Source organism: Girardinichthys multiradiatus, chromosome 22 (assembly GCF_021462225.1).
Source record: "Girardinichthys multiradiatus isolate DD_20200921_A chromosome 22, DD_fGirMul_XY1, whole genome shotgun sequence".
NCBI classification, from domain to species: Eukaryota; Metazoa; Chordata; class Actinopteri; order Cyprinodontiformes; family Goodeidae; genus Girardinichthys; species Girardinichthys multiradiatus.
Window position 1 is genome coordinate 3,518,650 of NC_061814.1, and position 25,786 is coordinate 3,544,435.

The following is a 25,786-nucleotide window of genomic DNA, read 5'->3' on the forward strand; positions in this document are numbered from 1 at the left end:
CAACGTTTAATAAAGCATTTAATAAGCAGTTACATATTTTCTTTCCTTTTTTCCTGTATCCTGTAACATCGGTAACTTTAAGAAAACTCTAACAATTGAAAAAGGTATCAAACGTTTGCATTTAGACTTTATAACTGAAGAGCTATACTTGATTTATTTCAGGTATATTTTTTCAGGCTGAAAATGCTTCTAAAACCCTTAGGGCTTAAAGTGCCCGTGACATCGAATTTTTATGATAAATCCAATTACATTTATGGAAAGGAAACATAAATAAAATATTTTAAAAAGTAAGTTCATGCCACTCAAATGAACAGTGGATGGGATATATACTCGTAGATTTCACTAAAAAGGCTCTTCCAGACTTCTCCTTTGCGATGTTAAAGGGGAACCGGCACGTAAACTGACCGCTGCTACAATGGCCAGCAACACATGCAGTAGTGACGAATCTGATGTTTCTTTGGTTATATTTCAGTCACTATCAGAGAGAGATGAAACAGAGTCAGAAGACGAATGTCAGCTGTCATTAGATTGCAGAGCACACGTGCTGCGACGTGTGGACGGCCATCCAATTGAACCAGTCTATTTTTCTCAGATGGCATGAATCATAACTGCACAGTCCCTGACATTGACTTTGCAGCAATCCCTCATACTGAGCATGCATGAAGCGACAGTGGAGAGGAAAACTCCCCCAGCAGAACCAGGCTCAGTGTGAGCTGCCATCTGCCACGACCAACTGCGGTTTTGAGAAAACAGAGCAGAGACTCAAAAAGAACACAGAAGCACTAATCCAGTAGTACTTTCTATAGGAAAGAAAAGTGAAACATTAATGGTTGTAGCTCCTTTAGAGGCTTCATCTAGGAGAGAAAGACACCTAAACAGATTAACTCTGAGCCAGTTTTCAAAGCTAGAGCATGAAAGAAGCACACATGGTTAGTCAAAGTAGAAGCTCAGCCAGTAGCTATGTCTAGGAGAGACTGGGTTAATCACTGAAAGACAGGGCCAAGTGTATCATCTGTTTAAGGTGAACATTAAGATTAAGTTGTTGGCAGAGAGACAGAGAAACAGAGAGAGAACATAGAGTTAAAAGCTAAAATAACAGCAAATAACGCAAAATTGGGGAGTAGAATGAGAATGTAGCACAGAGAGTGAAGGTGGTCATTATGTCCTCCAGCAGCCTAAGCCTATAGCAGCATAACTACAGAGATAGCTCAGGATAACCTAAGCCACTCTAACTATAAGCTTTATCAAAAAGGAAATGTTTAAGCCTAGCTTTAAAAGTAGACAGGGTGTCTGCCTCACGGACTAAAACTGGGAGCTGGTTCCACAGAAGAGGAGCCTGATAACTAAAGGATCTGCCTCCCATTTTACTTCTATAGACCCTAGGAAACACCAGCACCTGCAGTCTGAGAATGAAGTGCTCTGTTAGGAATGTATGGAACATTTAGATTTCTGATGTATGATGGAGCAAGATCATTAAGGGCTTTATATGTGAGAAGGAGAATTTTAAATTATATCCTGGATTTAACAGGGAGCCAATGAAGAGAAGCTAAAATAGGAAAAATATGATCTCCCTTTTTAATTTTCATCATAAATCTTTGTGAAATGCTGCAGCATTTTGGATCAGCTGCAGGCTTTTAACTGCATTTTGTGGACATCCTGATAGTAAAGAATTACGATAGTCCAGCCTTGAAGTAACAAATGCATGGACTAGTTTTTCAGCATCACTCCTGGACAGGATATTTCTAATTTTGGCAATATTCCAGAGGTTAAAAAGAAATCCTAGAAACTTGTTTAATATGGGATTTAAATGGCATGTCCTGGTCAAAAATAACACCAAGGTATTATTAACAAGGTTTTTTACTTTATTACCAGAGGTCAATTTCATGCCGTCCACTTTATGTGATTGACTAAGCAGTTTCTTTTTCAAAGACTCTGGTCCAAAGATGACAACTTCTGTTTTGTCTGAATTTAGAAGCAGAAAATTTAAAGTCATCAAGTGTTTATGTCTTTAAGACATGCTTGTAGTCTATCTAACTGGTTAGGCTCATCAGCATTTATGAATAAATAAAGCTGAGTATCATCAGCATAACAGTGAAAATGTATCATGCTTACTGATAATTTAACCTATTGGAAGGATATATATAGTAAAGAGAATTGGCCCAAGAACTGAACCTTGTGGTACTCCACAATTAACCCTGGAGTTTAAAGATGATTTATCATTTACATGAACAAACTGGACTCTGTCAGACAAATAAGATTTAAACCAGCCTAATGCTGTTGCCCTGATTCATACAGGATGTCCCAGCCTTTCTAAGAGAATATTGTGATCGCCTGTATCAAATGCAGCACTAAGATCTTCCAGAACAAGTACCAACACAAGTCCTTTTCACTAGTGCTGTTTCCGTGCTATGATGAGCTCTGAAACCTAACTGAAGCTCTTCAAACAGATCATTGCTGTGTAAATGGTCTCACACTTGATTAGCAACTATTTTCTCGAGACTTTTAGATAAAACGGAAGATTGGATTATTGGTCTGTAATTCAGTAAATCCCCTTGATCAAGTGAAGGTTTCTAAAGTAAAGGTTTAATTACAGCTACCTTAAAAGCCTGTGTTATATATTTACATATATTATATATTTATATTACATATACATACAGTGAGGAGAAAAAAATTATTGAAACACTGCCCATTTTGTAGGTTTTCCCCCTTGCAAAGCATGTAGAAGTCTTTAGTTTTTATCATAGGTATACTCTTCAACTGTGAGTGATGGAATCTAAAACAAAAATCCAGAAAATCACATTGTGTGATTTTTAAGTAATATTTTGCATTTTATTCCATGAGATAATTATTTGATGCATCAGAAAAATACAGAACTTAATATTTGGTACAGAAACCTTTGTTTGCAGATATCAGACGTTTCCTGTAGTTCTTGACGAGGTTTGCACACACTGCAGCAGGGGTTTTTGACCACTCCGTACAGATATTTTTGAGATCCTTCAGGTTTCGGGGCTGTTCCTGGGCAATACGGACTTTTAGCTCCCTCCTAAGATTTTTGATTGGCTTCAGGTCTGGAGACTGGCTAGGCCACTCAAGGACCTTGGGATGCTTCTTACGGAGCCACTCCTTAATTGCCCTGGTTGTTTGCTTTGGGTCGTTGTCATGCTGGGAGACCCAGCAATGACCCATCTTCAATGCCCTTACTGAGGGAAGGAGGTTGTTGACTAAGATCTCCTGATACACGACCCCATCCATACTCCCTTCGGTGCAGTTGTCCTGTCCCCTTTGCAGAAAAGCATCCTCAAAGAATGATGTTTCTACTCCCATGTTTCACAGTAGGAATGGTGTCCTTGGGGTTGAACTCGTCCTTCTTCTTGCTCCAAACACGACGAGAGGAGTTTAGACCAAAAAGCTATATTTTTGTCTCATCAGACCATATGACCTTCTCCCATTCCTCCTTTGGATCATCCAGATGGTCATTGGCAAACTTCAGAAGGGCCTGGACATTCACTGGCTTGAGCAGGGGGACCTTGTGTGTGCTGCAAGATTTTAATCCATGACGACGTAGTGTGTTACTAATGGCCTTCTTTGAGACTGTGGTCCTGGCTCTCGTCAGGTGATTAGCTATGTTTACATGCACAAAATTTCACAATAGGATTAAAATGTATTTGAATTAGAAAACAAAAAAGAATCGAATTGCACCATTTATATGGACATAAGTAATTGGAATTAAATGGTGGATCGCACTAAAATGAGTGGAGAACAGGAGGGCTTCTTAAAGAAGAACTAACAGGCCTGTGAGAGCATTCTTACTGGTTGGTAGGTGATCAAATACTTATCTCGTGCAAGAAAATGCAAATTAATTACTTAAAAATCACGCAATGAAAAAAAAAGAACAAAAAAAGGAAAATAAATCACACAATGTGATTTTCTGGATTTTTGCCTTCATGAGGACCAATAAATCGAGGCACACTGGTCACGGATTGTCCATAATGAACACCATGTTCAAGCATAATGGTGTTCATTAGTGCACTTGGCACCAGGACACCCTAGGCAGGAGTTCGATGATTGACTTTGTTGTCATGTCTATAGACCTTCAGCCGTATGTCTTGGACAATTGGGTGAAGAGAGGGGCTGAGTTGTCCACTGATCACCACCTTGTGGTGAGTTGGATCTGCTGTAAGAGGAGAAAGCCGGACAGACTTGGCAGGACCAAGCATATAGTAAGGGTCTGCTGGGAATGTCTGGCGGAGCCCTCGGCCATGTATTCAACTCCCACCTCCGGGAGAACCAGATTCCGGAGGCAGGTTGGAGACATAAAGTCCAAGTGGATTATGTTCTCCACGTCTATTGTCCATGCTGCTGCCTGTTGCTGTGGCCGTAAGGACGGCAGTGCCTGTTGCAGTGGCAATCCCCAAACCCGGTGGTGGACACCTGCAGTGAGTGATGCTGTCAAACTGAAGAAGGAGTCCTATTGGCTGCGGTTGGCTTGTGGGACTCCTGAGATGGCTGGCGGGTACCGTGAGGTCAAGCGTGCCACGGCCCAGGCTGTGGCCGAGGCAAATACTCGGGCCTGGGAGGAGTTCAGTGAGGCCATGGAGAAGGACTACCGGTTGGCCTTGAAGGGATTTTGGTAAACCGTCCTCAGGAGGTAGCTCCACGGTGGCAGGGCTCTGGTGGTGAATGAGATCCGCCCTGAGTGCCTCAATTCTCTGGATGTAGTGGGGCTTTCGTGGTTGACACGCCTCTTCAACATTGCATGACCGGTTGGGGACAGTGCCTCTGGACTGGCAGACCAGGGTGGTGGTCCCCCTTCATAAGAAGGGTGACCGGAGGGTGTGTTCCAACTATAGAAGGATCACACTCCTGTGCCTGCCTGGAATGGCCTCTGCCAGGGTATTGGAGAGGAGAGTCCGGCTGATAGTTGAACCTCGGCTTCAGGAGGAGCAGTGTGGTTTTCATCCTGGCCATGGAATACTGGACCAGCTCTACACCCTCTGCAGGGTACTCAAGGGTTCATGGGAGTTTGCCCAACCGGTCCACATGTGATTTGTGGACCTGGAGAAGGCATTTGACTGTGTCTCTCGTGGTGCCCTGTTGGGGGTGCTCCGGGAATATGGAGTCGGGGGCCCTTTATTGGGTTTTACCTGAACTGTTTATCATTGACACTCACACAAGGAATGACCGGAGACTTCCACTTTCATGTCATTTCCGGGTGACTTTGCACTTGCAAAATTTTGTGTCGCATTTGTCTTTTATCGCATCTTTAATCCTAATACAATGCCAATTACTGCCTAATTTCTTCATTATTATGATTTTTTTCTTTCAATTTCTGCATTTGTGGGAAAATAATTTAACTTCCACTTTAACAGGTTAAGCCACCTGGTTCCACAGTTCAATGCTGGAATCTTCCACTTCTTTCAATCCGGCTGGGTCAATCTAAAACTCACTACATGACACTTAACAATAGAATAGCTGGGTGAATCTGGCTCTATAGTAAAAGTGTTCCAAATGGGTTAATAGGACCTGAAATCTAAAAATGATTTTCTGTCCATTTACTATTAGGAATTCTAGATCTCTGTAGCACACTAGATGTGTGCCATTTATTCCTGAAATCCCAAACCTTCAAAGTAAACAGCTAATATTTTTCCCTCCATTATAGTGAACTTCACCGACTGTACAGATGGCACAGAGTTTGTTTTCACCAGCAGTGATGAGGATTTCATGGTTCACACTGATGGGACAATAATGGTAAGCAGAGTTTCAGAAATCACAAAAATAAATGCTCATATGAAAAGAGGAACTTATCATCATTTATGTTATCAAGATTTCTTCCTCAATCTGCATGTCATGTTTTGCTTCAACAAACATCAGTATTCAAACCTCCTTCTCTAGTTCATTTAAGTAAAGCTAAAGTGTTATTTCTGGTATTAGTCTTAATCATGGTTCCTCTCGTTTGATCCAAAGCTTTAATTTTAAGTAATTTGCCGTCCAAAGGCCTGTGACCCTACCTTTTGTAGTTAACAGATAATACAGTTTTGGTAATTTTGGTTAATAGTTATTAATTATTAATTCCAATAATTATTTATAACTATTAACTGCAAGTAGCCCAAGAATAACAATTTTATTGTATATTTTAAATATCTAAATGTTGTAGATGATTTCTGTTAGGAATTATAAATTATTATTATGACTGTTAAATTATAATTGTTTTGGAAATATTTATAATGAAACAATCATCATTGCACAGAATTGATAGCATTGCTTGAAGGGCCTTATAAATAAGCTCTTGGTTGTATACAAAGACAGTGAGGAGACAAGTATTTGATATACTGCTGATTTTGCAGGTTTTCCCACTTGCAAAGCATGTAGAAGTATTTCATTTTTATCATAGGTACTCTTCAACTGAGAGTGACTGAATCTAAAAAAAAATCCAGAAAATCACATTGTATGATTTCAAGTAAATAATTTGCAATTTATTGCATATGACATAAGTATTTGATATATCAGAAAAACAAAACTTAATATTTTGTACAGAAACCTTTGTTTGCAATTATAGACTTTTCCTGTAGTTCTTGACAAGGTTTGCACACACTGCAGGAGGGATTTTGGACAACTCTTCCAACCAGATCTTTTCCAGATCCTACAGGTTTCGGGGCTGTCGCTGGGCAATACGGTTTTTCAGCTCCCTCAAAATACTTTCGATTGGGTTTAGGTCTGGAGACTTGCTAGGCCACTCCAGAACCTTGAGATGCTTCTTATGGAGCCACTCCTTAGTTGCCCAGGCTGTGTACTTCGGGTTGTTGTCAGACCCAGCCATGACCCATCTTCAATGCCCTTACTGAGGGAAGGAGGTCATTGGCTAAGATCTCCTGATACATGGCCCCATCCGTCCTCCCCTCAAAATGGTGCAGTCGTCCTGTCCCCTTTGCAGAAAAGCATCCCCAAAGAATGATGTTTCCACCTCCATATTTCACAGTAGGGATGGTATTCTTGGGGTAGTACTCATCCTTCTTCTTGCTCCAAACACGACGAGAGGAGTTTAGACCAAAAAGCTATATTTTTGTCTCATCAGACCACATGACCTTCTCCCATTCCTCCTTTGGATCATCCAGATGGTCATTGGCAAGCTTCAGAAGGGCCTGGACATGCGCTGGCTTGATCACCATTTACATGGACATAAGTAATTGGAATTAAATGGCTGATCGGACTAAAATGAGGGGAGAACAGGAGGGCTTCTTAAAGAAGAACTAACAGGCCTGTGAGAGCTGGGATTCCTACTGGTTGTTAGGTGATTAAATATTTATGCAATAAAATGCTAATTCATTTTTTAAAAATCACACAATGTTATTTTCTACATTTGTGTTTAGGATTCCATCACTTACAGTGGAAGAATACCTATGATAAAAATTAAAAACGTGAAGTCGGCAGTGTATCAAATACTTGTTTTTCCCCACTGTAGCACTGTAATGGAATTGGGCCTTTTTCTGTTCTGCAGCTTTTGCACCCCTAATGGTTTTTGGGTATTTTATTCTTCGAGATCTAGCATTTGGTAGTTTAACCTGTGCTAATCTGTTGCCATCCATGGCTTCACAAGTTGATAAACAGCATTGTCTGTAAGTAATATTGTTTGTTATCACTGAAGCAGCATGCATGCATTATTATATGTTTTGGACAAGTTATATATTTTATACTTTAAATCTAATTTGAGAGAGTGTGTGATCTAAGCTAGTTATGCTTTATTTAACTCATATGGCATGTGGTGACATTTTGATTATGCAAACATCTGGATCAGAATAATTTCACTAGATGTTTTATCTGGAAGTCATAAAGCAAACAAATATTGTGTTGAAGTTTAACAGTTATTCGAATTTACTCCTATGTTGTGTTGATGCAACATTTTTTTGTTTGTTTTATTTCCAGTTTTGTCACACTTTATCCTTCTTAAACTATCGAACTCAGCACATCGGCCTGTTCCTTGGATTTTGATTAGGAGAGTGTTTAGCTGTCTGTATAGCGAGGTTTATGTTCATGAGGACAGAACAATCACAATTGTGACAATTTTAGAACTTAGGATTTGTAGACCTTTTGCCAAAGATTGGTAATCATACAGTATCCATCTCTTGCTGGTGGTTATCAGCTCTACTGCATAGGCACATTTTTAGGTGTTTTGTGGGTTGACTGGTTGCGGTTTGTGTAGTTTGTTTGAAATTTGATTTAACTTCATGTTTATTAAATTTCAAAATTTTTGGCACTACAGGAACAAGATGACTTTCCTCCCTCTAATGTAAAGATAACTACATTTGCAGTTGAATCTTGCCACCTGTTAACAATTTGCCTCTGTCTAGTGTGTTTTGGTGGTAAAATTTGAAATTGGTTTAATTGCTGCAGTTTAAATGTTTCCATTTGTAAAAGACACTCTGGTTAGATAAGAGGTTAGATAACTGGCAAATGTATAAAATATCAAGCACAGCTCAGCATGATGTTTACGTTGTTAGATGTGGGCATGGCCAAGGCTGGGCTTTTGAGCATCTGCTCCTTTTTGTCTCCTTTCATTTTGCCTGTTAGCACACCTCACTGTCACTCTTTTTTCTTTGTCACACACAAACATGCACACACATATCTACACACATACACAAATATCTCTTAACATAACCATATATCTCTTACCCCCAGGACCTTCTTAATTATCTGTCTTTTTCTCTGTTATATCTCTGCTTCTGGACTTTATATCATGCAACCCCAAGCATTAACTATGATTTCATTTAGGTCTATCTGTTTCCATAATAACATGCGCTGCCAATTACACACGTACAACTATGGGCACACTAAGGTTTGTCACATGGATTGTGCATGGAGGCGGCACCAGAGAGAAAAAGTTAAAGATTTTTAATGAGTATAAAAAACTACAGGCAAATGTTGTCTTACTACAAGAGATTCATAAATCTGCCACAGCTGCAAATGATCTTATATTGCCTGAGTTTCCTAATTTGTTTTCCGCCTGCTATAATTCCAAGAAGAGAAGTAGGGATGGGCCAGTATGAGATTCTAATGGTATGATAACCTTGGGCAAAAATATCCCGGTTTCACAGTATTACGATTACAGCTCTAAACTGTGTATTTTAAATGTCTATTTAAAAACAAGAAAAAAAAAACTTTTCCCTTGAACAGTATTTTATTTTTAAACAATAAACAATATGTTTTATTGTTTATTTTTAAACAATAAAACATATTGGACATTAGTATTTAAAATATTTTGTTTCAAAAAAATAAATATAAAATAAATACATGTAGTCAGTCCTATAACTGAAGCTAAATCTAATGGCAAGCACTATACCTATGGCTCAATATCAGAACATAAATACTTGAAAAAAGTAAAACACTTCTAAGATACAAAACAATAAATAAGAATAAATGCTGGCAGGAGCTTAAAACTGAATCTCAATATTTTTTGGACCTGCTCACTTAGCCTCCTATTCATTTCTCTTAGTCCAAGTTATGATGCAGAAATGTGAGCATGTTCACTTTTCTTGGGTTTAGCTTGGAGCGGTGAGGTGAGAGAATGTGTCCACTGGAACAGAACACCCTCTCCGAGGGCACACTGGTGGCTGGGATGCAGAGAAATGTTCTCGCTACACTGCTAAGGAGAGGTAACTCTTCCACATGTGTCTTCCACCATGCCAGTGGGTCAGCATCAGAGGATATGGGAGCATAAGACAAATACTGTTTAATCTCCATTTTTACTCTCTTTTGGGGAGGCATCTACGGCTTCAACTCTTTGATGTTTTGCTAATGTCATTTTTTTCACAAAGAAGACAGATTTGTCTTCTTTGTGGCAGCAGAGGGGCCAGCAGTGGTGGAACTTCTGTTCCCCTGTTCTTGATCAGGAGTGGTTGCAGGTGGTTCTTCAGGTGGCAGTGAGGTTGTGTGACCTGCCAGGTTCATTGCCTCCTCTTCAGCAGACCTGATGATGTCATCCTTATTTTCATTAAAGTTGTCCTTGAAACGGGGATCAGTGAAGCAATCACTTTCTTGACTCTCTCACGGGAGTAACGTTGTTGCAGATCGTCCATCATTACCTTTTTCATTTCTTTTGTTAGGGCATCATCTTCCTCATTCTCATTGAGTAGGTTAGTGATGTGTTTCATACCAAGCTTCAAAGATGAGAGGGTGGTCTTTGTTTTAGAGGCAAGTAAACCTGTGAAGTCACAGAGGCCCCAGGAGTTGGCAGACCCTCTCCAAAGTTTGCACATCACTGTCTTTTGGCATTAAATGTCATAAATGGCATAAGCTCCCGTCTCCTGTGGCACACTTTGCCAGCCTCAGGGCGCCCCATATTCCGGGTCTGCAGAACGTGTCCGGGGACTTTCTGTGTCGGCAGGTGCCGCTTCCGGGGGAATGGCAGCTTCACCCAGAGGTGGTGGATTGCATTTGGGCGACCTTCGGCAAGGTGGATTTGGACCTGTCTGACTCCAGAGATGCGGTTCACTGTCCTCTCTGGTTCTCCCTGATGGACAGTGCCAGGCCTCTGGGCTGCAACACGCACTGGCCCACGAGTGGCCCCGGACCCTTCTCTATGCCTTTCCCCCATTCCCCCTGATCCTCTAGACGCTCCTGAGGGTTCTCCAGGATGGGCACGAGCTTCCGCTGGTAGCCCTGTTTTGGCCAGGGAAGACCTGGTTTCCTCTGCTGCACAGGCTCTGCTCCGGCTCGGCGATGCACCTCCCCTCCAGGAGGGACCTCCTCTCCCAGATGGGGGGCCGGATTCTCCAAGCTCTGGCTTTGGCCTGTACAGGTGCAGGTTCTGCCTTCTCCCATTTTAGGGGCAGGGTGGGCCAGACCATGAGTGGCGCATGGGCGGCGTCCACGCTGGCCATCTATGGTGCTAAGTGGGCGGTCTTTGCTGACTGGTGCCGTGGTAAGGGACTGGACCCTGTTCGCTGTCCTGTTTATCATTTGCTGTCCTTCCTTCAGGGGTTGCTGGATCTGGGGCGATCCCCTTCCACTTTGAAGGTGTATGTGGCAGCCATTTCCCGTTAGCATGTTGGGTTTGGTGGTTGCTCTATTGGCCGGCATGGGGATGTCATGCTGTTCCTGAAGGGTGCCTCTGTCATTTGTGAAGCAGCTTCTTGGACGGCACAAGCACCTTTGCCAAGTTTCTTGCCACGCCGCATCCCCTGCAGGGCATCCTGGAGCAACCACCTTCTGCATCCCGCTGAGGTTGGTGTTGTTGCTGTGTTCCTTTGGGTTTCTATGGGACCCCTCGAGACCCTGTTAGTATGCGTCGTCCAGTGCTTGAAGCACCGCCTCTGGTGGTCAGTAGGGATGACATAGAACGAAAGTTACGACTGTAACTATGATTCTATGTATCCCTGATGACCGCCAGAGCGCTCGGTCCCTCGGTTACCGTGTGCTCGCGAGAAGATTGTCGGGACTGAGCTTCCGGTGTCATGTGACTATATTGACTCACGTGAATCAGCGGTGATTCACGTGAGTCAATATAGTCAATATATAGACCCAGCGGTGGGTCACATGTGACAATGTTGTTATTAAATTCTCGACCTGCGCATGCGCAAGATCATTCAGTGCTTGAAGCACCGCCTCTGGTGGTCATCCAGGATTCATAGAACCGTAGTTAGTCATAACTTTCATTTCTAGACAGAAGGACTTCAGTTCCCACGCTGAAGAGAGAAAATACAAGCTGATGTATGGTGGCCCACTGCTAGTCCAAAATTCAGTTGTTGCAGAAAACTGCAACCCTTTTGCCACTTGTTTCTGCATATGAGCCTTGACCTCAGAATACATCATGGGGATTTCATTGTTTGAAAAGAATTTCTTGATGGCACTTTGTAAAGTGGCACTGAGGTCTTCATCAGTTTCAGAAACCCAGGTTTCTCCACAGCTTGGAAGAGCATTATGTCTTTGGCAGTGAAGTAAGCCACAGCATTGTTCATGTCTTTAGCATGCTTTGATGTGGGTCCATAGGCGACTTGTTTTTGAAATGATTGTTGAATTGTGGGCTGACCTTCAGCATTTGAGGTGGATACCTTGTTGCTGCCAGAGCTACTGCAGTCCTAAAAAGAAAAAAATAAGACAGAGATTAATTTAACCTGAATTTGTAATGACACAGGTTATATAAGCTAAACTTTAATTGTAGCATTAAAGTTAAACAAAATATTACACCTGTGCTTCTCTTTATTTCATGTTTGAGATGAAACTAGTTGGTGTTATCCATATAGCAATAAAGACTGATGACAGAAAAAAAGTTATGGGTAATTTTATTTTAAATTAGCATTTTTAACTAGCATGCTAAGATTGATCCATCCTAGCATGCAACTTGTCATATCTGCCTCAGTAAAAAAAAGAAAAAAGAAGTTAACCATAGCTTTTTTTCTTTCAGTGATAATCTCATTCACTAATGCCAGATGCTAATACACTTGTTCATATCAATACATCATTAACTGTACCTTGATTTCAGCATATAGCGACAGGTGGTGCTCCCGTATACAGGTCCTTCTCAAAATATTAACATATTGTGATAAAGTTCATTATTTTCCATAATGTCATGATGAAAATTTAACATTCATATATTTTAGATTCATTGCACACTAACTGAAATATTTCAGGTCTTTCATTGTCTTAATACGGATGATTTTGGCATACAGCTCATGAAAACCCAAAATTCCTATCTCACAAAATTAGCATATCATTAAAAGGGTCTCTAAACGAGCTATGAACCTAATCATCTGAATCAACGAGTTAACTCTAAACACCTGCAAAAGATTCCTGAGGCCTTTAAAACTCCCAGCCTGGTTTATCACTCAAAACCCCAATCATGGGTAAGACTGCCGACCTGACTGCTGTCCAGAAGGCCACTATTGACACCCTCAAGCAAGAGGGTAAGACACAGAAAGAAATTTCTGAACGAATAGGCTGTTCCCAGAGTGCTGTATCAAGGCACCTCAGTGGGAAATCTGTGGGAAGGAAAAAGTGTGGCAGAAAACGCTGCACAACGAGAAGAGGTGACCGGACCTTGAGGAAGATTGTGGAGAAGGGCCGATTCCAGACCTTGGGGGACCTGCGGAAGCAGTGGACTGAGTGTGGAGTAGAAACATCCAGAGCCACCGTGTACAGGCGTTTGCAGGAAATGGGCTACAGGTGCCGCATTCCCCAGGTCAAGCCACTTTTGAACCAGAAACAGCGGCAGAAGCGCCTGACCTGGGCTACAGAGAAGCAGCACTGGACTGTTGCTCAGTGGTCCAAAGTACTTTTTTCGGATGAAAGCAAATTCTGCATGTCATTCGGAAATCAAGGTGCCAGAGTCTGGAGGAAGACTGGGGAGAAGGAAATGCCAAAATGCCAGAAGTCCAGTGTCAAGTACCCACAGTCAGTGATGGTCTGGGGTGCCGTGTCAGCTGCTGGTGTTGGTCCACTGTGTTTTATCAAGGGCAGGGTCAATGCAGCTAGCTATCAGGAGATTTTGGAGCACTTCATGCTTCCATCTGCTGAAAAGCTTTATGGAGATGAAGATTTCCTTTTTCAGCACGACCTGGCACCTGCTCACAGTGCCAAAACCACTGGTAAATGGTTTACTGACCATGGTATCACTGTGCTCAATTGGCCTGCCAACTCTCCTGACCTGAACCCCATAGAGAATCTGTGGGATATTGTGAAGAGAACGTTGAGAGACTCAAGACCCAACACTCTGGATGAGCTAAAGGCCGCTATCGAAGCATCCTGGGCCTCCATAAGACCTCAGCAGTGCCACAGGCTGATTGCCTCCATGCCACGCCGCATTGAAGCAGTCATTTCTGCAAAAGGATTCCCGACCAAGTATTGAGTATATAACTGTACATGATTATTTGAAGGTTGACGTTTTTTGTATTAAAAACACTTTTCTTTTATTGGTCGGATGAAATATGCTAATTTTGTGAGATAGGAATTTGGGGTTTTCATGAGCTGTATGCCACAATCATCCGTATTAAGACAATAAAAGACCTGAAATATTTCAGTTAGTGTGCAATGAATCTAAAATATATGAATGTTAAATTTTCATCATGACATTATGGAAAATAATGTACTTTATCACAATATGCTAATATTTTGAGAAGGACCTGTATGTGCAAGGTTTGACGTATTGCCTCCTCGGGCTGCCAATGTCTTAATGCAAGTCTTGCACGTTGGGCAACTTTCTTCCTCAAAGTGGACGTCCGTCCTTTTGTGATAGGTCATACTTCCGAATTAACCTTTTTAGTGCGGGGAAAAAGTTTGGGGTGGCTCGCCTTCTTCAGACATCATTAAACCTGCAGAACTGTCTGCGTCTCACTCACAGCAAGCGGAGGTGCACAGGGGGAGGGGCAATACGCTGCGGCTGCACACGGCGTGAGGGACCTCCACTTTCTCTCTGACGAGAGGTCACATAAAAAAATAACAATAAAAAAAAAGGTCATACCGCAGGGACAGAACATTTTAGTGGTTTTGAAACCTTGACTTTTTCATATCGTGGTATACCTTGAAACCCGTAACCAGCCCATGCCTTAAGAGGAGAATGGAGAGCCGTTTCATTCAAAATTAAAAACATAAATAAATACTGCTATTGATAAATTATTATTAAATATTCCATGAAATAAATAAATATCCCCATGAAATAAAACAAACTAATTATGTTAAAATAAATTTTTATCTTATTTTATTTAATTCATTTCAAGATTTATTTAATTAACTTAAAGAATTATTTATTTACTTCATAATGCAGTTGTATTTTGTAACTTTTATTTTGTAAATCTACTTTACGTATTTCAGTGACTTATTTTTTTAACCCCATTTTTAATTTTAGGCTCTTTTTATTTCATGTTCTTATATTCAAATGAGGGGGCAGAGTTTTATCTGCGGGCGGCGCTGGGACAGCAGGGCTGAGCTCAATTTGTGGCAGTGGCAGGCAAAATTAATTGCCACAGCATGCCGAAGGGACCCAGGGGATTCCGTGAGGATGCCAGAAGGTGCCAGACCGGCCGTAAAAGCCTGTCACGGCGGATTGCTACTGTTTTGTAGAAGTTGTTTGTGCAATAAGTCTTCGTCATCCTTTCAGCACGTCATACATACACACAGTGGCAACAGGCTATAACAATAATGACATCCCGTTTGACGATAATCAGCATTGGTTTCCACAAAAACAGCGGCAACTGCCATGGCACGCTTTTACGGCCGATCTGGCACATTCTGGCATCCTCGCTGAATCCCTTGGCACCCTCCGGCATCCTGTGGCAGTTAATTCTGCCGGTCACTCCCACGAATTGAGCTCGGCCCTGCGTCCCAGCGCCTCCCCACAGATAAAACTCCGCCTCATTTGAATATAACAACATGAAATAAAAAGAGCTTAAAATGAAAAGTGAGGTTAAAATGTAAAAGTCACTGAAATACGTAAAGTAGCTTTACAAAATAAAAGTGTCACAAAATAAAAGTGCATTATGAAATAAAAACATAAATAAATCTTTAAGTAAATTAAATAAATTTTCAGCACAGTTTAATTTTGGTTTCATCTGACCAGAGCACCTTCTTCCACATGTTTGGTGTGTCTCCCAGGTGGCTTGGTGCAAACTTTAAATGAGACGTTTTATGGATATCTTTGAGAAATGGCTTTCTTCTTGCCACTTTTCCATAAAGGCAAGATTTGTGCAGTGTACGACTGATTGTTGTCCTATGGACAGACTCTCCCACCTCAGCTGTAGATCTCTGCAGTTCATCCAGAGTGATCATGGACCTCTTGGCTGCATCTCTGATCAGTCTTCTCCTTGTTCGAGATGAAAGTTTAGAGGGACGGCCGGGTTTTGGTAGATTTGCAGTGGTCTGATACTCCTTACATTTCAATATGATTGCTTGCACAGTACTCCTTGGGATGTTTAATGCTTGGGAAATCTTTTTGTATCCAAATCCGGCTTTAAACTTCTCCACAACAGTATCTCGGACCTGCCTGGTGTATTCCTTGGTCTTCATGATGCTCTCTGCGCTTTGAACAGAACCCCGAGACTATCACAGAGCAGGTGCATTTACACGGAGACTTGATTACACACAGGTGGATTCTATTTATCATCATCAGTCATTTGGGACAACATTGGATCATTCAGAGATCCTCACTGAACTTGTGGAATGAGTTTGCTGCACTGAAAGTAAAGTGGCCGAATAATATTATACGCCCCACTTTTCAGTTTTTTATTTGTTAAAAAAGTTTGACGCATCCAATAAATTTCATTCCACTTTACGATTGTGTCCCACTTGTTGTTGATTCTTCCCAAAAAATTAGAATTTTATGTCTTTATGTTTGAAGCTTGAAATGTGGCAAGAGGTTGACCAGTTCAAGGGGGCCGAGTACTTTCGCAAGGCACTGTATATGCCCCAAATATTGATGACTTTGGCGTGTTCTTGTGGCCTTCCTCGAATGCTTCCTTCTGTGGCTCTGGCCCCTGGCCGGGCGCCAGACTGCGTTCGGGTGGGTGGAGCGGTGGAACATGACTAGTGCCTGCACTGGGGTGACTGGCGGGTTGTGCTAGGCCTGAAGCGGTTGGCCTGCCCAGCCCGGTTAGCCAGATGGTTGGGCGGGCTTGGCGGTGTGCTGCTCCGCTGGCTGTCATGTCTGGAGGGGTGATCGGGGTGGCAGGCTGGAGGGTGGCATGGAGGGGTTGTGTCCTCTTTTTGGATTTGGAGTCATCGGTATATGAATAGGGTGAGCAGTAATGGTGGATTACATTAGCTGACTAATGTTTCTCCCTGGGCTGTTGTTGCAGTGATGGTGATGTGGTGTGTTTGTGTAGTTGTGGGGTCGTGGTGGGGGCCGGCGGTCTCGAGTGTGTGCCGCTGGCCAGGGACTTCTTGCCAGGTGAGTTTGTCCCTCGTTGGTGTGGGTTCAGTGGTTCCGTTGTGAACACAGTGCTCAGTGGTGTCTGCTTTGTTGCGCCGGTGGGCAGAGGCTGGGGTGGTGTTGCACGGGCCCTTGCCTTGCTGTCGTAGCACGCTGTGTGGTGGGGGGCAGGATGCGGCAGGGTTGCTTGGAACGGGGCCATGAGTGGAGCTTGTGCTGTGTGGGTATGTCTTCATTGGTTTTTTGGAGGTGGAGGTCATCTGTGGGGGTGTGCCCCTGTGGGGAGGGGATTCATGGCATTTGGGTTCAGGGGCATGTGTTTGATACCTGTGTCCTGGTTGGGGGTGGCCCTATTGGGAGATTTATGTTGGGATTCATGGGGGGTGGGGGGCTCATGGGGTTGAGATTGGATTTCATTAGGGGGTTAGGTTCTGTTTCGGTTTGGGACGGCTCTGGTTGGTCGACTAATTTGGACCAGGTAGACCCCTCTTTTGTACATGGCCCCTCTTCTGATGGGGACAGAGGTTGTTGGGGGCTGGGGTCGGGATCACTTTAGGCCCCCCATTAAATGTTGGCCTTATTTTCTCCTTGCCACACTCCCTGCCGGTGGCTAGTGTCGCTGCCTCCTGGTGTATTTGTGGTTCTCGGTGTCCAGGGCTGAGTGCTTTGGTGTGTGCCGGCTTACTCCCTGTGGCTGCTTGCCTTGGGCCTCTGCTTGGGGAGTGATGTTTCCCGGGGTGTGGGGTCTCTGGGTCCATGGCTGGATCTGCTCCAGCATAGAAGTCTGTGGGCTTGTCGCTGCAGCTCCCTGTGGCTGCTGGGTGGTTCCCCTGGGGCTCTGCTCTTCACTGCGGGGGTTGGGGTAGTACCGGCTGTGGTTCTCCTGGGGTTCCCATGCTCTGGTGGGGCTTTTGGATGTCTGTGGCTTGGATCTGCTCCTTGTCTGTCTTGGGTCCAGGGGGGTAGGTCTGTGGCTCCTCACACTCACTATTGCAAATGTTTTATGGAGAAACCTTGAATACTCATAGTTCACAACCCAAGTTACATTTTCAATGAAGTGGTTATTCAAAACCATTTCTGGGTATTTTAACCACTTGTTTTTTTTTTCTTTCTTGTGTGTAGATCATGTTTTGTTACCTGATTTAACTTATACAGTTACCCCTTCTTTGTCTAACTAAGTGTTGATCCCACCCAGGGGGGGTGGGGGATCCAGAATGCTGCTTTGCTAACATTTCCTTGAAGATAGGAATAATATTTTGAGGCTTGAAGCATAGTGTTGTTAGTATGTTGTCTAGGTGTGTATTGTAACCCAACTGATTTTAACAATGGTTTCATAACTGAGCCACGGCTGCTTATTATCGTGTTTAGCAAGGATGGAGAAGACACCTGATGCTGTGAGTCTGGATGAGTCCATAGGCATGCAGTTGCAAGAGATCACACAGGTTAAACCATTTGAAGGTGAGACCCATCTGTGGCCTCTCGAGAAAGTCTCTGGCTTGGAGCCAGAAGAAGGACCTGTCCCAACAAGATTCAACCCCCAGACTCGAGATGTTCCCCATACATCCACAGAGTCTAGAGTAGGTGTTTGTTGTCAGATAGGTCAGACAGAGTTTAATGGTACAATGTCCCACCCCACTGCAGTGGACAGCCATTAACAGTACTGGGTGTGGGACTCAGTAGATGCAAGTATTTCAAAATGGAAGAGCGAGCAACCATCAAACCTGACTCACAGTACCCACCGCTCTGATCCCCCATCTCTGCCAAAGAGAGTGGTTAGTAGACCTCAGGTGGTTCATACCATCCTGACCTGCTGGCATATTAATGAGGTTGTAAGGTACAAAGCTCAAAATTGCACCATGAGCAGCATGCAACATGAACGTGGTAGGTGAGACCTCTCAGATGATGATGAATGGAGACTGAGGTGCAGGTCCGTCTCCATTCGGAGTACGTACACGCCAACTTAAGTGTCTGGCCCAAGACATAGAACGTTTTGATCCAAGTAGTCAAAAGTAAAACATTGATAACTTTCTTATGGAGGTTGACCTTTGACCTGCACCGTCCATCGTCTCAGACAAAGCACATCTGGAAGACAACCGCCAGAAGTATTTGTGGGTTCATGGAAAGCTTTTCTTGTGGAGTACAGGACCGGTATTCGACCTTCTCTCAAGCCTTAAGGGAAGAGTACTCGGTATTTACAGAACAGGCCTCTGCAACTCTTGGTGCTTTTGCAATCCAGCAGAAGAAACACAAGGCACCTAGGGAGTATTAATGTCGATTGAGAGCCGCTTACTTTCAATGACACAATGCTGCCGGATTAGAGGAGCTTTTATACCTTTGTTCCTTCACAATATCCATGAACGTATGTGATCTGAGGTGACTATGTATTGTGGAACAAAAACCTTCACCATACAGGAGATTTGGAAATATCCTACCAAAGAGCAGAATGTGAGGCTAGAGTTCTACACATCCAGACAGATGAAGAAAAGAGTTTTGCGTTGGAAGACAAAGATGCCGCTAACTGCACCCAAAACTAGCCTAGGAAACAGCATGGGTTTGGTCGGCAGAACTAGGGGGGTGCTACCTTGTACCAGTCGAAACCTCAGCTACCAAACAACTAAGTCACTGTTAAGGCCCTCCAGTTTGATTGTTATGTACAGAATTTAAAAAGACCAGTTGCTAATTTATGACAATAATCCTATTTGTTCTTTAGGTTAAGAGGCGTGTGTATCTTCAAGAGGGACAACGAAACTTCTTCATCCACTCTTGGGATTCACAAGGCCAGGAAATGATTGTCTCTGTTGTGGTACAGCACAATGGGGACCATGAAGTAGCCCCAAGTCTCCAGAAAATGTTTCCCCCAAAGGCATTCACAAATAACTTAGAGGTAAGTAACCAAACTAAACTCAATGAACCTTCAGTTTGCATCCATAACACCACCTGTTTCAAACCATGTGCATTAATCAGATCCCACCTAAAGTGATTCTGATTTACAAACCAACAGTAAATTAATTTATTCATGCATTCATTTATTCACACAATTGTAGATGAGCAAAATTGTTTTTTTGTAGTATAGTTTTGTAAAAAGCAAATTTAGTTATTGTAAATGTATTCTATGTGCAACCATTTCCTTAGATAGAAAAACCTTTACCAATTTGAATAATAAACTGAATCCGACTGCACTGTTGATAGGTAGGATTAATTAGAATGTATGTAACCGACTTGAAATCTGTATGATTTGATTGAATTGACTTTGTAAAGTGCCTTGAGACAACATGTGTTATGAATTGGCACTATACAAATAAAACTAAATTGAATTGAACCATTCCAGTCTTTGCTAGGCGTAACAATTAGAATGCTGGGATCAGATAGTGGCTGTGAACTTGTAGTTTATAGCATTGTACTGAGCCAATATTAGATTGATCACTACTGCTGCTGAGCATTATACTGTTGATTATCACAAGCCATCAGGAGCATGAGCCACTAAAAAAACGGTGCATGCAAAGACCAGAAGCTGTAACAGAAATCGTCTCTACAAATGCTCCCTTGCTGCTCCTACTTAGACCGAATGCAAATGAGGTGATAGGAGCGAGCGATTTATATGTTAACCCTATGTAAAGGCGCATTCAGGATCAAAGCAAGGCAAAGGGCACAAAGGACGTGAATGGTGCCATTAGGGCGAATAGAGCGAAGCGAAATCTACGATGGACACACAGCGAATTTCATGGAAATCTGAAATTTTCTGTCAATTCGCGTTGCGTCTATAGTCAAGTCAAGTCAAGATTATTTAGATAACGCTTTTCACCAACAAGGTATTCAAAGCGCTGTCATTTCAGCACAACAGTTGTCATACAAGTATAAAACTCACCGTAGATGCTCAGGGCACATCTATGTTCATGTAGGAAATTATATTTTATTTATAAGTATTTAAGTTTCAGATACATATGTCAGCAAGCCTGATTTCTAGGTCGCCAATCAGCCGTTATTACATAAGTATTCAATACGCTACCATGCTACATTCTGTTGTCATATCAGCTCTTGCCTGGTGTATTTTGGCGGTCCTCATCCATATGTTTAGGCGCAAAGATGTTTATTATATTTAGAAGATGTGGACAGTACAATTTGGCTGTTTATCTACTGAGCTGAGATTTACAGGTCCTTCTCAAAATATTAGCATATTGTGATAAAGTTAATTATTTTCCATATTGTCATGATGAAAATTTAACATTCATATATTTTAGATTCATTGCACACTAACTGAAATATTTCAGGTCTTTTATTGTCTTAATACGGATGATTTTGGCATACAGCTCATGAAAACCCAAAATTCCTATCTCACAAAATTAGCATATTTCATCTGACCAATAAAAGAAAAGTGTTTTTAATACAAAAAACGTCAACCTTCAAATAATCATGTACAGTTATGCACTCAATACTTGGTCGGGAATCCTTTGGCAGAAATGACTGCTTCAATGCGGCGTGGCATGGAGGCAATCAGCCTGTGGCACTGCTGAGGTCTTATGGAGGCCCAGGATGTTTCAATAGCGGCCTTTAGCTCATCCAGAGTGTTGGGTCTTGAGTCTCTCACCGTTCTCTTCACAATATCCCACAGATTCTCTATGGGGTTCAGGTCAGGAGAGTTGGCAGGCCAATTGAGCACAGTGATACCATGGTCAGTAAACCATTTACCAGTGGTTTTGGCACTGTGAGCAGGTGCCAGGTCATGCTGAAAAATGAAATCTTCATCTCCATAAAGCTTTTCAGCAGATGGAAGCATGAAGTGCTCCAAAATCTCCTGATAGCTAGCTGCATTGACCCTGCCCTTGATAAAACACAGTGGACCAACACCAGCAGCTGACACGGCACCCCAGACCATCACTGACTGTGGGTACTTGACACTGGACTTCTGGCATTTTGGCATTTCCTTCTCCCAGGTCTTCCTCCAGACTCTGGCACCTTGATTTCCGAATGACATGCAGAATTTGCTTTCATCCGAAAAAAGTACTTTGGACCACTGAGCAACAGTCCAGTGCTGCTTCTCTGTAGCCCAGGTCAGGCGCTTCTGCCGCTGTTTCTGGTTCAAAAGTGGCTTGACCCGGGGAATGCGGCACCTGTAGCCCATTTCCTGCACACGCCTGTGCACGGTGGCTCTGGATGTTTCTACTCCAGACTCAGTCCACTGCTTCCGCAGGTCCCCCAAGGTCTGGAATTGGCCCTTCTCCACAATCTTCCTCAGGGTCCGGTCACCTCTTCTCGTTGTGCAGCGTTTTCTGCCACACTTTTTCCTTCCCACAGACTTTCCACTGAGGTGCCTTGATACAGCACTCTGGGAACAGCCTATTCGTTCAGAAATTTCTTTCTGTGTCTTACCCTCTTGCTTGAGGGTGTCAATAGTGGCCTTCTGGACAGCAGTCAGGTCGGCAGTCTTACCCATGATTGGGGTTTTGAGTGATGAACCAGGCTGGGAGTTTTAAAGGCCTCAGGAATCTTTTGCAGGTGTTTAGAGTTAACTCGTTGATTCAGATGATTAGGTTCATAGCTCGTTTAGAGACCCTTTTAATGATATGCTAATTTTGTGAGATAGGAATTTTGGGTTTTCATGAGCTGTATGCCAAAATCATCCGTATTAAGACAATAAAAGACCTGAAATATTTCAGTTAGTGTGCAATGAATCTAAAATATATGAATGTTAAATTTTCATCATTACATTATGGAAAATAATTAACTTTATCACAATATGCTAATATTTTGAGAAGGACCTGTATATGGAATGAATTCACACAATTTCTTAAAATACAAGAATTTATTAACAAAAATAAGTCAACTCAAAGTCAAACATATTTCAATCAACAAACTCTTTACTATGCTAAAACAATCCAACTAAACTACCAAGCAGAATTAAAGAATAACGAAGACTAATAGGCTATGTACAATATAAACAAGTTGATTAAAGATGATTGGATATCATGAGCTAAAGAGTGATGCAACATTACCATGCAATGTTTATGTTTGAGAACCAAGGATTATCTTGAAAGATCTGGAAATGAAGTTAAGTTAGTCTTGGAACTAACTTAGGCAGTAATCAGCATACCTTTAGACAACCATTCAGAATGCAAGATTAGATAAAATATTATTTTAATAAAGTAATGTTTTAAATAATGATCTGCTGAATAAAACCAACCTTCTGGATGACCATTTCTCAACGGCGTCTCATTAGCTGCCTTTAGTTGTTGAAATAATATTCGAAGAAATATTAAGGGAGTATTTTGGAAAAGAGCCAAATCTTTCTGGAGAAATGGGGCTTGATGGTCACCGGTGTGGAAGAGAAAGACTTGTGGGAAGGTGGGGGGTTTTATGCGGGCAGTGGCATCATGGGAAGTTCTCTGCTACCCCCCTTCCCCTTCTGAAGTTGTGCTGAAAGTGTGTTAAATGCAATTTATTTTGAAAGTTCCAGAAATGTCCGTACCAGAGTTTAATGTTGAAATCCATTGCTGTGGGTCCCAACACACCCGACAAACCCGTCGGCAGGTTGAGGGGAGGTATGCCCATTGTTCGTCGGCTCTAAAAGTCGTACAAACACCGGCGTTTTTTTTTTCCTAAATACCTAATTTTTTCCCAAAACTTCGAACACTATAATGTCGCAGAAGGGTAAAATGAGCACTTTGGAAGCCTTGGAAATAATTTTGCAGGGCAATGACCTCGAAGTAGAAGATTCTTCGGACAACATCGTGAATTTTGAAGTGGATGAAGATGAAGAACTTCTCCGTGACCTGGTTCATAGTGTAAGTTATAGTGTTACTTTTTTATTTTCAGAAACTTTACATTACATGTCAGCTGTTTCAACAATACTTTACCGTTTTTTATGTTGTAACTACTGTTGTGTGGAGCATCGGTATTTTTATTTGTGATTGATTCAACTGGTTATATCATAGACACTTTAACAATACCACTTTATTGTTATAGAATCACTGCTCTTGTATTTTATTTTATTGTTTTTGTGTACAGTAGAAAATAATTTATCATCTGTATTTTTACAGCCAGGAGGAGGCAGGACAATCTGGAACTGAAAGGACTGAGCCTCCCAGTACTTTGGTTGAGGCTTTTTCTTCTTCTTGAAGGTGAGAAATGTTTTCGGCAGACTATTATGGTTACAAAACAAGCATGATGTGTCATTACAGTGTTATCATTGTGTTCCTAAGCTGATTATAAGTCAGTGTCAGATGCAACCTAATTTTTTTAAATTGAGTTCTTTCTGTTTCTGCAGTGACGATGGTGCAGAAGACGAAGAAGACGAGGGGTATGAGCCACCTGGCCGTCAGCTATGTAGTGCTTCAAGACCCATGAAACGCAAGGTAGTTTCTGTCCCAAGAAAAAGAAGCAGCACATCCATGCCAACAAAGAGTGGTAACCAACTTCGAGGTCGGCGAGTCGGGCTACCTCTACACCAGGCCCCCATTTCAGGAAGTAGGGTTAACAAGCTTCAAGCAGAAAGCACATAGGCCCTGTCCCAATACTCGCACTTCCACCCTTGTGTCCCTGAATTGCATGTTCCAGTTGATGGGTTCGAGTGCGTAGTGTGTCCTAATTCTCCAGAGTGGTCCTTAGCCCCGCCCCTTTGTGCCCTCAATCCACACTATAGCTAAGCGGACTTCGCCGAAGTATATTACCCACAATTCACTGCTGCAGACGTTCTGAGCAAAAAAAATCATAACCATCAATGTAATCAACCATCAAATCAGAATAATAAGAACTGCGGAAACTTTAAACAGCAAGCCAACAAATATATTTTTTTACTGGTTTTCCAAGCTCAACATTTTAAGATGCCACTGAGTTCAGAGTGAGTCTGGGCAGTTAGTAGCCCATAACACTGAAGTTACCTTTCAAACAAACAGGTGTGGTGAGAGTCTGGTGTATACTGTAATCCTCATTCGCTCCCTGCACTTTCTTCTCCTCAAAAGAATTGCTTGTTGCAGTTTTAAAATATTTTTTTAGCAGCAAGACTGAAAACAGCGCTGGTTCCTGCCCTTTTTGATGTTGCAGTTATGGTGCAGAGGTGCAAGTCGATGTCGTAACCCCTATTGTCCCAGTTCTCTAATTTTGCACGCTTGAAACCTGTGCACTTCAACCCCAACATGCACTTGTACAAAGTACCCACTTCATAGAGGGGCTAGGTTTCCAGCCTGTCTGGTGGTTTCTAGCTGTATTAACTGAAGCTGTGTGCTAACTTTTAAACGCTCTTCCTTTGGTCCAAAGATTATTACTTCAGTTTTGTTTTGATTCAGCTGAAGAAAATTTGGCCCATCCCATGCATTGATTTCTTCTAAGCATTTCCAGGTGCTCCAATAAAAATGGAGTGATCAACAGTGTAGAATGCTGCGCTAAGGTCCAATAATACCAGCACTGTGCTTCTTCCACAGTCTGCATTCATACTGATGTCATTGAACACCTTGACAAGAGCAGTCTCTGTAGTGTGGTGAGCAGGAAGCCTGACTGGAAGACATCGGCTGGTCATTGTTAGTAGTTTTTAGTTTTTTTTATTCAATAATTACTTACTGATGAAGGGGAGGTTTGAGATAGGCCTGTAGTTCTGCAGTGGTAGCTTCTCCAAGTTTCTCTTTTTCAATAGCGGTTTGAAAGGTAGATAACACGATTCACTATGGCAATGTGAGGAAATGAGAAGCCTAGCAGTGTGCATTTACCTTAATTTTTTCCACATAGTTAGTCTTTAGGTCAACGTTTTTTACTCAGTAGAAAGGGATGACAGCTTCCATAAAGATGCAATCTGACAAACAAGTTCAAGAACAACTTAATATACAATCTCATTACTGTTATCAACTCCTCAATCCTGAGCTGAACTGGACTGCTGAACTTTAATGTCAAAATGACCTGGGAAGATTCAAGATATCATAATTCTTTCCAGCCGGACTGTTTCCATCC

At 42.3% G+C, this 25,786-nt stretch overlaps 1 protein-coding gene across 1 annotated transcript in view; it reads left to right on the top strand.

Moving 5' to 3' along the window:
* Positions 1-25,786, top strand: part of si:busm1-71b9.3 (cadherin-1) — a 55,395-nt gene that overhangs the window by 8,798 nt on the left and 20,811 nt on the right. The window contains exons 3-4 of the mRNA XM_047351357.1: positions 5,660-5,748; positions 19,563-19,736. Coding sequence (XP_047207313.1) covers positions 5,660-5,748; positions 19,563-19,736 — 263 coding nt within the window. The remainder of the gene's footprint in view (positions 1-5,659; positions 5,749-19,562; positions 19,737-25,786) is intronic.